This window comes from Chenopodium quinoa, unplaced genomic scaffold (assembly GCF_001683475.1).
Source record: "Chenopodium quinoa cultivar QQ74 unplaced genomic scaffold, ASM168347v1, whole genome shotgun sequence".
NCBI lineage: Eukaryota > Viridiplantae > Streptophyta > Magnoliopsida > Caryophyllales > Amaranthaceae > Chenopodium > Chenopodium quinoa.
Window position 1 is genome coordinate 104,258 of NW_018742271.1, and position 12,106 is coordinate 116,363.

Sequence of the window (12,106 nt, forward strand, 5' to 3'; positions counted from 1 at the left end):
TACAACCAGCCCCCACCACCTAACCGCTACCAGCCACCGTCGGGACCCACAGCCACCACACCGATTTCGACCTCAAAACCCTAGCCACCACCTAACAGCTACGACCAACCCCACCACCTAACCGCTACCACCGCACCGCACACCACATCCGCGCCGATTTCGACCCCCTTTCCACCAATTTTTGACCTCAAAACCCTAGTCAACACCTAATAGCTACGACCAACCCACCACCTAATCGCTACCACCGCACCGCACACCACATCTGCACCGATTTCTACCCCTTTCCACCAATTTTCGACCTCAAAACCCTAGCCACCACCTAACAGCTACGACCAACCCCACCACCATCCAAACCCAGACCAGAAACAACCGCCACCCAGACGCGAAACCACCCCGACTCAAAACCACCACCACCACCCAGACCAGAAACCACGCCAGCCAGACGCGAAACCATCGCGACTCGAAACCACCACCACCCAGACGCGAAACCCACACGAAATTCCGACCAACCGAGGTAGTTGATTTCGTTGCTGGTTGGTTGACATGGAAGATCGGGGAAGATGAAGAAGAAACGTCAAAAATGTGGGCCCTACTAACAGATTCATGGATGGAATCTGGTAGTTGGTGGTAAAATCGAATTTTTGGAAATTTTGGTGGTGGTAAAGTAAATCTTTTTTTTTTGGAGGTGGTAAATTCAATTAAGTGGTTATTTGAAGGTGGTAAAAAACAAAATTTCCAAAATATAATTATAAAAAAATAAAATAAAGTTTAGTAAAATTAATTTCAGTTCAGTTCAATTCAGCAAATTATTTCGTTAAGTACAAATAATTTTTAATAATCCATAAAATTAGTAACCTTAAAGAATACTTATAATAGAGAATTAGCAGAAATAATTTCAATTCAATAAAATAATTTAGCTCAAACAAAAATAATTGTTAGTTTGAGTTAGATATTTTCAATCTAATTAATTAACAAAAAAAATAAACATACATAACTAACTTAGAGTTCAAAATTACCAAAACAAAATGGACTGGACCAAACCAAATTAACCGGTCCAGTCTCTCGATCGAGAAATGGGTCTCGGATCGGATCAGCTTGTTGCATTAATTTATGCATTAGAACTTTTAAAAAGGTTAAGATTATCCTTAACAAGTTAGAATAACTTTAATTTAATATGTTTTTTTACTTCGTATTAGACTTACATAATGTTTTTCTTTATGTTAGTCCCTTTTTTTTTAATAATATTATTGAAAGATTTTAATTTTTTTCAAAAAAAAAAATAATCTAAAACCAGTCCAGTTTCGGTTTTGGACCGATTTTCTTGTTCGGTCCAGAGCTAATCCTAGCTTAATTGATTCGATCTAAAATCTTGAAATTAAAATTTCTAATTTTTGTTTAGGTTCAATTAGGTCTTAGGGCATGTTCCCTTCAGCTTTATTCCAGTTTAGTTCAGTTCAGTTTCTAATTTCCTTATCTCATAAAATATTTTTTTCAGCTCTATTCAGTTCATTTCAGCTCCAATCAATTTAGTTAAGCTTTAATCAATTTGGTTCAGTTAAGTAAATATTCCCAACCCAAAATTAACTCGAATCAGTAAATATTCCAACCTAAAATTAACCCGAACCATTCGAGTTCCGACCTTGTTTTGATTCTTCCCAATTCCCATCCATGTTGCACCTCCGTAAAGATAGACCATCACAACTTTAGTAACGTGTACTCAAAGCACACCTCTTCACACATACGTATATAAAAACCACATGTCCACGTTTTCAAACATTAGCTTTACTCCCAACCTCAACTCCCATTTTATATATTTTTTCAAGCAACCCAGAAATTAATTTCCAAACTCTAGTCACTTTTCATTTTTTTTTTTTTTTCTCATCTTTAAAGCTAAGACAACAAATAAGAAAAAACACATTAATTTCTAATATAGTTACACATTTTAGGATTTATGAAAATATCATTTAATTAATACTTAGAAAATGACGCCTTCATTAAAATTTGCTCTGTTTTTTGCGGCAAATTGCTTATTTTTCTTCTGTGTAATTCCAATTAATTCTCAAATTATTAGTCGAGCTGATTTTCCAGATGGGTTTATCTTTGGCACCGCTTCTTCAGCTTTTCAGGTTTTTTAAATTTAATTTCCTTTATTCTAAATTTTATTTTCTGTATTTTTTCTTTATTTAGATGACCTTATTTTAATCTTTTTTATTTAATTTTTGGTACGTTTTTTCTGCAGTTTGAAGGAGCTGTAAATGAAGGAAATCGAGGGCAGAGTATATGGGACACTTTTTCAAGGCTCCCAGGTTTTTTTTTAATTAATTTTTATTTCAGTAATTTTCAAATTTATTAATTAGTTCTAAATTTCTAGCTAACTTGTTAATTACTCAATTTATATTAAGAAGTTCTTGTTATATTGACTATGATTGCATTACGAATTAATGAGCATTATGTTTATGTGCTCTAATTGCTTCATTTATTTGTTAGGGAGGATTTTGGATTTCAGTAATGCAGATGTAGCTGTTGATCAATACCATAGATTTAAGGTAAGTTTTGTAAAATTTGGTTTTTTTTTTTTTTTAAATTTAAAAATTATTTATAAAGGTCAAATGTTTATGTGTTCTAATTGCTTCATTTATTTTTTCATGTTCTAATTAGAAACTTAAAAGAGTTGTAAGCTTGTAACTGTTTACGATAGGAGAGAATCTTCTAAATTATATTTTATGGGAGTATAAGAAAAAATAGTCAAGACTTAGGTGTTAGTTTGATTTGTTTGTATTAATCGTAGACAAACATGTACAGTCAAAATGAGAATGTCAAATACAGAAACAAGGGAGTATTGTTAAAGGCGAATCTTATACTCTGCGTAGTACTCCGTAACTTATAAAGTTATAAGTATTCCAATTTGATTTAACTTTACAACTAAATTGGAAATATCAAGAAAAAAAAAATAGTGTCTTTGTTTTTTGATGGTAGACTCTGTGTGGATATTATTAGTGACGTTAAAGAGAAAACAATTATTATTAATGATAGGATTAATGATTTGATGAGGATTTATCAAGAAAAGAAGTCCAATTACTTGACATTCTTATTTGTACTTACTCTGCATTGATTGTGATTTTTGGAAGGAAATGTTAGCTAATCTTTTCTCGAGATAGTAACATAACTTATTAAAATATGATATAAGAAAGTTTAGTATCAACGATCAATATCATGGTGCATATAAATATGATCTGCTACTCAGTTTGCTTCTCAATAGACTTAAGTCGCATAACTAGAGTCCATAAAAGAGAAATGCAAAAGTATGTTATTTTGGTAGATAGCCTTCGCTAAATGTTGCCTTACAGCAAAATTATTCAAAAAAAAAAAACTCTTTTTTAATGTATTAAGGACTTGTGCTTAGCAAGAATAAGTTGAATTAGCACATTCATTCCCCCCATTCATGATAATGTATAATATTGGTTACCTAATTTGAATGATTTCTAAATGATTTCATGTTAATCATAAGACTTTATGATTAATACATTTGTATAATAGTCAAGTAGTGGTTTGTTTCATAATAAAATAACATAAATATTAAAATGTAATAGTCCTTTTGTCAAATAAAATTCATGTGTTTTCTTTTCATATATGCTGGATTCATTGAACAAATTTAAAATGAATAAGTACACTTCAAAATTATTAACATCTTTTTCTTTGTTTTTATTCCCTGTAAATGGGCTCATAATAATAAACAGAGCGATGTAGAGTTGATGAAGGATTTGGGAATGGATTCTTACAGATTTTCGATTTCATGGCCAAGAATTTTTCCAAGTAAGATTTCTATAAAAGTCTTAACCAAAAAATAAAATTATGGTTTAAGAGTCCATCATCATACTTCACCTTTCTCTTCTTCATTCTTTATGTTTTATTGATGATTTTGATAGTTAGTCAAAAATTTTCTAAGGCAATTGAGAAATAAATTCTAACAATTATTAATAACAAAATTCTTAATTAATTTCTTCCTTTTACATCATAGATGGTACAGGAGAACCAAACCCGGAAGGAATAGATTACTACAACAATCTTATTGATACTTTGCTTGAGAAAGGTGACTAAGTTATAACAATGAGCATGTACTCTCTCCATTCGGAATTAATTTTCAAATTTGTAGTCTAATCTAAACTAGCTTGTGATAGCTAAATCCGGACAGATATAATATGTAGTAGTAGATTCTATAAAAAGTTATTACTCTATAACGAAAATGGCATTAACAAAATATCTGTCAATCAGGAATTCAGCCCTATGTAACCTTGTACCATTGGGATCTTCCACAGGCTCTTGAAGACCGTTATGAAGGATGGTTGGACAATCAAGTAATGTAAGTAACATTAATCCAATAAGTATCAATGCACTTGTAAATTAGTTGTGATCGAATGGTATCAGAATTCCGACTAATTTGCTTGATGGACCTAATCAACTTGCTTCTCCAGTAAAGACTTCGAGAATTTTGCATCAACATGCTTTGAAGCTTTTGGGGATAGAGTGAAACATTGGATCACCTTCAATGAGCCTCATGGTTTCTCAATCAGTGGCTATGATTCTGGTGTACAAGCTCCCGGAAGATGCTCATTTCTTGGTCATTTGGTTTGTAAGAAGGGGAAATCATCCGTTGAGCCTTATGTGGCAGCTCACAATATCCTCCTTTCTCATGCTGTTGTCTACCATACTTATCAAAGAAAATTCAAGGTAATCACTTACTTTATACATTCTCTTCGTAGTAAGTTCTTCCTTTCTAAATTTTTCTATTGAAATTAACTTTTTTTGGCCTACTATTCTTTTAAGTTTTGAGCCATAATTCCATTTAACTTTTTATCTTCCTGTTTCACTCTCCTAGTTTCCATGCAAATTCCTGATGTATAGATTAAAATATGACCGGGGGAGTAATTATGCAGTATGTGTCTCATTAGTTAGGATTCATGAGGCAAAGACATGAAATGAAACGCTGTTTGTTTTGCTAGGAAAAACAAGGAGGGTTAATTGGGATTGCATTAGATGCAAAATGGTATGAGCCAATAACAAGTAAAAAAGAAGACACAGATGCTGCACAACGGGCAATGGATTTCTCGCTAGGATGGTGATTACTTCAACTCTGTACATTGTTTTTTTAGTAAGATTGCTCTGCTGTAAACTTAATAACACTAAAATTGTAAAATGATCAGGTTCCTTGATCCACTGTTCTTTGGTCACTATCCAAAATCAATGCAGGAGCTTGTGGGAAGCAGGCTTCCTGAGATCACACCTGAGATATCCAAATTACTTACCAAGTCATTGGATTTTGTTGGCATTAACCATTACACGACATTGTATGCTCGAAATGATAGAACCCGATTCAGGAAATTTGTGCTTCAAGATGCCTCAACTGATTCTGCAGTCATTACTTCTCGTAAGAGAACGACCCCCTTTATCATCTATTGCTAATGATGCAAAGTTGCTAACTATATCTTTGAATATGAATAATTAATTGCTACCTTTGGATGCAGATTATAGGTTTGGTGTACCAATCGGAGAAAGGGTAATCTCCCTACATATTTCTGGCATATGTACTGCATTATTTTCAATCATAGTCTTTACCAATGCTTTTGGCAATTTACACTGTTATGCTCTTCTCTTAGGCTGCTTCAAGGTGGCTAGCCATCGTGCCATGGGGACTGCGTTCATTGACAAAGTATGTGCGGGATAGGTATAGCAACCTACCAATGTTCATTACTGAAAATGGTAAACTTTCTGCTACTCTAGTTTTAGTTCATTGTATAGCATAAACTCTTATAAAGTTACATGTTTACCGTAAACAATTAGACTGATAAAAGTTTAAATTGTGCTAGGCATGGATGAACAGGATGGACCACATGTAGCCTTAAACGATGCCTTGCAAGATGATAAAAGAATAGGTTTTCATAGAGACTACCTCTCAAATCTCTCTGCTGCAATAAGGTATACGCGAAATTCAGTTCTATGCATGTTATTGTTAATTTCTATGTCTACAAACGTGCTAATTTGATATTAATGTCCAGGCAAGATAACTGTGATGTACGAGGATACTTTGTATGGTCTTTGCTAGATAATTGGGAGTGGAATCTTGGTTATACGCATCGGTTTGGACTTTACTATGTGGACTACAAGAACAATCTAACAAGAATACCTAAGCATTCTGTCAAATGGTTCAAAAATTTCCTGAGGCTCGATGATAATAGTCTGCACAAAGATTCCTAACTTAATTTGCTTTGCTTCTTCTTCCATTATGTACATCATTCGTTCTTGAACTTGTATATACATTGGCGCAATGTACACGACAGGAGACACAGGACATAGAGAATACTGCGAGGAAGAAGAAAGAAACTGTCAGTGATCGAGATTGGTACCAATTTTAGGGTCATAATTAAGATGCCATTGACAGTTGATCTCTTCATGAATTAAATATGTGATTATACAAATTTCAAAACCAATCATTTTGAAGTTGTAACAACTTATGTACATGTACTGTACACTTGAAAGAAAGTCATCATACTTTACACTTTAAAGAAATTCATATTTGGGTAGGAGAAGCCCTTTGTAACAGGCAGAGTGATTCATGATCAATAGGCATTTCTGTATTTTAGTTTCGACGTAGACGACTAAGAAAAAATTCTTCTAGAGTTACCAATAATCATTCTTCGAGGGGGGACTTCCAGGGTTTTGTGTTGTCAATCAAACGAACACTTGTACTTGATAATCATTTATATGCTTACAAATTCGAAAGAAGTCAATACTAGTATTTAATTTGGCTTATTGTTCTTCTATAAGGTTCTTTGTCAATACAATTGTTCAACTACAATACACGTAGTAATAATTTTTTTTTTAAAACCAAACAAAATCTTAAAATAAGGAGTGTGAGCAGAAAAATAAACATACAAAAATGGAGATGCGGGGGATCGAACCCCGTGCCTCTCGCATGCAAAGCGAGCGCTCTACCATTTGAGCTACATCCCCAACTAATAATATATATTCAAATAAGCAATAATTAAACCTAGGTTTATGCCCCATGATTGAGTTGCTTTTGCAATAAATCTATATTATAATTGCAGAGTAAGCACTAATTAAATCTATATATTCAAAAGCTAATGAGCGCCCCCAGGGCGTTGGATAAGATAATTAAAATGCAAATATTAGAGTAAAATTAACATTAATTACACCGAACGACGCGTGATTTTGTCATGAATTTCTAACTTAATACCATTTCAACCAATATAATTTATCCTTATCTAACGCCCCGGGGCGCTCGCTAGCAATATCGAACTTGGGGGGTGTTAAATACCGCCATCCAAAATGATCAAAACCGCCCTCATTTCAAGCAAAATGTCGTTATTACCCTTATTAAACCCTAATTATTTTTTTAGTTTATTTTTTACCCTTTTATTTTTTACTGCCCCATCAAACACCACAACCACCACTTTCTTTCTCAACAACCACCACAATCACACACTTAGTGACCACAAATCAGCGGAAGGCGGCAGTAGGCGGCGGTGGCCTGGTGTTTTCATGGCTGGAAATTCGAGAAAAGAGGTTAGTTTCTGTGTTTTTTTTTTTCTGTATTTTTTTAAAAAAAAAAACTCGATCGCTGGAAACCGGCGTGTAAAACCGATTGGCCAATTGCGGTTAACGGCGATCGAAACCGGTTAACGGCAGCGGCAAACCGGTTTACCACGCCGGTTAGGTACCAGCGACGGTGGTTGTTTTTTTATTTTTGTTTTTTTTTAAATTCGAATTAAGGTTACCGGCGATTGTAACCTTGTGACCGTCGCCGTTAACCGGCGTGGAAAACCGGTTGACTATCACCGGCAAATGGCAACCATAACCGGTTAATGGCGGTGGTCACAGGTTCACAAGTCACCGGTAACAAGCGGCTCATTGTTCCCCGTGGAGTGCTACCATCTTCTGATACATAATTGTTGGTTGTAGAACTTCTCTCATTCTTGCTGCCTTCGGCAAATTTCATGCTTACTTTATGAAGCCCTTTTGCCTGCTCATCTGCATCCCATTCCTTCATGCAATAGTCTTCTTCTGTAACACCTTGTTTTGGACCGACTAACAACAAATGTGAAAAAGTTAAATATGAAATAGAGGTGTCAAATTCTGTTAGCATCAAGCGTCAGTGTCAAAATTCATCAATGTGAGACATCATTGGTGACCCTAGGATAAATGTAGAGAAACATCTTACAATATGTATACAAATATTTGACGTGTCTAGATAATTTCCCAAGGCCACAGAAAAACCGAGCAAGTAATGGAATCATATCAGAAGACATAACCAATCAAGTGAACATCGGCAAAGTTGTTTATATACACATATTTACCACAAAGCTGTCCTTAAGGTTCTAAAACCAACCTCAACAACTTCAAAGAGTCCAAACTCCAAAGCAATGGCAGTCTGGTAGACCTACACATTCCTCATGGAAAGATTCCCCTACATATTTGCTAATTGATTAGAGCAACAAGGCAACCTAACACTATGAGCACTATAAAATATGCTTTCATCTTTGAATTGGATGCAATTGTATTAATATGATCATTTAAAGTTTTAATATTTGTAATTGTAACAAGGAAAGATAGAGGAAAGCAGCTAGTGAAGGTTTAATTTAAGGTTGTGGACTTAAAAGTAGTTTAAGGTTCTAGTTAGATGGAGTCTTTAAGTGAAGAGGACTTGGTCACTGTTTGGTTAGGTATTGTCTAGTTAGAATGGACAACTTTGATCTATTCGGTGTTGACTTTGGGGTAATAGCTAGAATTTATGCATCTAGATACATGGCACAATTAAGCGTCCTTAATGTTGAAAGGAACTCCACATTAATGGATAATGTTGCATATTGGCTGGAGAAAAAAGCTTAAATTGTGGATTTTTTTCTTCTATTTGACACTGCATATAGATCACATGATGCTCCTCCCTGCTCGAATATCAGACAATTACTGTTTCTCAATGATATTTTATGAAAAATTGAGGGACAGTGAACCTGTGAGGGACAATGGTCACAGTACTAATTTTTATCATCATTATTATTATGAAAAAGGGAGGGACTAATATTATGATTGTTATTGTTTTTTTTTTTTTTACAGTTATGGTTATTATAGTTATTTTATTATCATTATTATTATAATTGATTGTAAATATTTTGTTCATTTGGTTATGACGACAGTTGGGTAGGCTCAAAATGACGTTTGATCGTATTGATGGCTCGGGTGAGAGACATACAAGGACTCGTGCAGTGACTGCTTCGACTAGGAGACTGAGGTCATCAGCTCCTATAGCTGATGGCGTATGTGTTGATAATGAGGTTCAGGGACGTGAGGGTGAGGACAAGGAGGAGGAGGAGGAAGAGGAAGAGTGGGACGAGGATCAAATTAATGATTTGATTTACGATGATGAGAGTTTGAGATCTGTTCGACGCCGGGGAGGCAGGGGAGAGCAAGGCCAGACGTCGTCTGGAGTCACTTTGAAGAGAGGTGCTGATGGTATATTTCAGAGTACTGGAGTTGGTACTTCCCGAACTCGTAAAATTCGTGTTATCCGAGCATCGAATGATACTTCATGGCTTGTTCAAGCTCAAATGTCGGGTGGTCCCAAGGATGGTAGTCTCATTCCCAGTTACGCAGGTCACATCGCCACGCAAATTTGGATGGGGCCGCAAAAAGATCGTGACGTGTTAAAGTGTCAAGCTAGGACGCAATGGTGCTCAAATTTACATGAGATGCACAGTGCTATGGCCGATGATGTGTGTAGACGAGTTGATAGTACTGGTTTGAGTGGGTTAGTTAACATCATGCATCATCACATTGACTGGGCCCTGAATTCAGCGTTTGTAGAGCGCTGGCAGCCAGACACAAACACTTTTCACTTCCCGTTCGGCGAGATGACTATTATGCTCCATGATGTACAGTACATACTTGGGTTGCCTGTGGAGGGTGATGCTGTTGTAGAGCAAAGCGGTGTTGCGTCTTTGAAGGCTGACTTTCAGAATTTTTTAGGGATAGGAGCAGATAAACTTGTTACCAAGCCAACATCCATTTGGAATAACGGGGGGGTGTCAAGTCAGGCCATATATGAGAGATGCCTAGTAGAGAGAGGTGATGCTGATATCCAGGTGCAGGGTTTCTTGTTGTTAGTTCTAGGAAGCACTATTTTTGTCGATAAGACTTCTCACAACCTTCACAAGCATCTAGACGAGCACGACTTCTCACATTGTAGATATGTCTCTTGTTAGGGCTCTCATTCGGAAACTTCTCTTTCACGGCTGCCATAATGTGACGCGGCTTGGCTGCAGCAGAACGCATGTCAATAACAAGCGTCTTTGCAGCTGGACTAAGACCACTAACATGTCGGTGACCCTCTCGATATACCATGAGCGGATGGTTATGCATGCCTTTCAAGCCCTTTTTAGATTTAATTATCCATCCTTCCATGTCCCGCAAACATCGAGCCGAGATTTGAAACGCACATTTACAGCCCTTATTCTTCGTGTTCTTCCGTGTGGCATTTTCACGGTCCCGATTTTCCCCTCTGTTTCTCTCCCCCCGATCACATTTCATGTAATTAATTGGAAGCCCATTTCTTTGTTTCTTATACGATGAATTTGTCAAAAAGAACCCTATTGGAGTGGCAATTTCTCTAGCCCAATCAACAGCTGCTTGATAGGTCGGGAAAACTTCTCTAGTCTGAAAATGCGGGCTATAATCAACACCATCACCGCCGTAATCTGATAATGACGCCTGATACAAATAAATAATTCTTTTAATTAATAATAACGAACAATATAACATTAATAATTATAATCATAATTATAATAATAATCTTAAATAGAATAATATTTATTTATATTATTCATACTAGTATAAAAGTTAATACAATAATATTAGTTTTTATTAAAAAAAAAAGCACCGTCACCACACTCAACCGGAGCTGCAAACCGGTTGACCAACATGGGTTACCGGATTTTACCACCGGTTGACCTTGACGGATAACCGGATTTCAGCACCGGTTGCCCACGGTAACCTGCGTGGAAAACCGGTGGACCAACACGGCCAACCGGTGGTCAAAACCGGTTAACAACTGCGGTCAACCGCAGCATAAAACCGATTTCCGGGGAGGTTGACCGGTTTCGTGCACCGGTTGACCGGTTTCACATCAAGTTTTACGGCAACATATATGTATACAACTAGCTAATTTTTAATTTATTCCAAATTCAGCATAATTTATAATCATATTAGTATACAACTAGCTAATTAAATAAATAATCGTACTTGTTCAAAAGCCGAGGGTTGAGATTGCGGTTGGTTTTCCGACGAATCACCGTGATTATCATCCATTTCCGATAACTTTTCTGTTCGTGGTGGTGGTCAATCTATTAGTGGTGGTGGTCCGATGTAGGTAGTGACGCGGTAATTGTAGTCAATTAATTAAAGTTAAATTTTTTTTTTTAATAATTGGGTAAATATTTATTAAGGGCAAGAAAGTCCCTTTACTTAAAATGATGGCGGTTTGATAAAAAACGTTGGCGGTATTTAGCAATCCACAATAACTTCCACCCATTTTATAAAAAAATAAAAAAATAAAATCCTCCAAATAACTTCCACTTCTACTATTTTTTTCCCTATTAACGCATACTATCTATTTTACTCAATATCACAAAAACACACACACACACACACAAAAATTACCTATTTTAATATATCATCCAACAATTCGCTTTCTATAAACCCCAAAATTACAAGGAATCTATATTATCATTGCACATTTTTTCCTAACTTTTCCGCATAACACGTCAAAATCATTCGCTTTTTATGTGTACTTCATTTAAAAGAAAATACAAACACCATAGATCCACTATTTTCCTTTAAAAAAAATAACAAATATATTTCTATTATATTTTTATAAATCACTCAATAACAACCTTTTTATTCCTCCGATAATTATCAAAATCGATCAGAATAGCATGTTTCTGTAGGGTTGGCCACACAATGTGGCCGGCAGACACACACAAAACACGAGTAATCATTGCCGAATAACCCCTAATTGAGTAACCTTTGACCAAATAAT

The 12,106-nt window shown here is 35.7% G+C and overlaps 1 protein-coding gene and 1 non-coding gene across 3 annotated transcripts; one reads left to right on the plus strand and one right to left on the minus strand.

Annotated features, from left to right (window-relative positions):
• The first annotated feature begins 1,519 nt into the window (after positions 1 to 1,519).
• LOC110684334 (putative beta-glucosidase 41) lies at positions 1,520 to 6,780 on the plus strand. Of its 2 annotated transcripts, XM_021860782.1 has the most exons (13): positions 1,521 to 2,126; positions 2,240 to 2,306; positions 2,488 to 2,546; positions 3,738 to 3,813; positions 4,019 to 4,090; positions 4,273 to 4,360; positions 4,473 to 4,728; positions 5,001 to 5,116; positions 5,202 to 5,425; positions 5,523 to 5,554; positions 5,655 to 5,757; positions 5,865 to 5,973; positions 6,054 to 6,780. In XM_021860782.1, the coding sequence occupies exons 1-13, from the start codon at positions 1,983 to 1,985 to the stop codon at positions 6,250 to 6,252; spliced, it is 1,545 nt and encodes a 514-aa protein (XP_021716474.1). In that variant the 5' UTR covers positions 1,521 to 1,982; the 3' UTR covers positions 6,253 to 6,780. The 2 variants fall into 2 exon arrangements, with proteins under 2 accessions (XP_021716482.1, XP_021716474.1); XM_021860790.1 differs by lacking the exon at positions 4,019 to 4,090 and having other exon boundaries at positions 1,520 to 2,126.
• A 155-nt stretch (positions 6,781 to 6,935) lies between these two features.
• Positions 6,936 to 7,008, minus strand: TRNAA-UGC. The gene has a single exon. It is a non-coding gene; the product is annotated as a tRNA-Ala (tRNA).
• Between the last annotated feature and the right edge of the window lie 5,098 nt (positions 7,009 to 12,106).

What these genes read in the sequence shown, in the direction of transcription:
- LOC110684334 (XM_021860782.1), top strand. Translation starts at nt 1,983, where the DNA reads ATGACGCCTTCATTAAAATTTGCTCTGTTTTTTGCGGCAAATTGCTTA. An exon ending in CCGCTTCTTCAGCTTTTCAG is followed by an intron (nt 2,127 to 2,239) that starts GTTTTTTAAATT and finishes TTTTTTCTGCAG; the next exon opens with TTTGAAGGAGCTGTAAATGA. An exon ending in AATGTTCATTACTGAAAATG is followed by an intron (nt 5,758 to 5,864) that starts GTAAACTTTCTG and finishes AAATTGTGCTAG; the next exon opens with GCATGGATGAACAGGATGGA.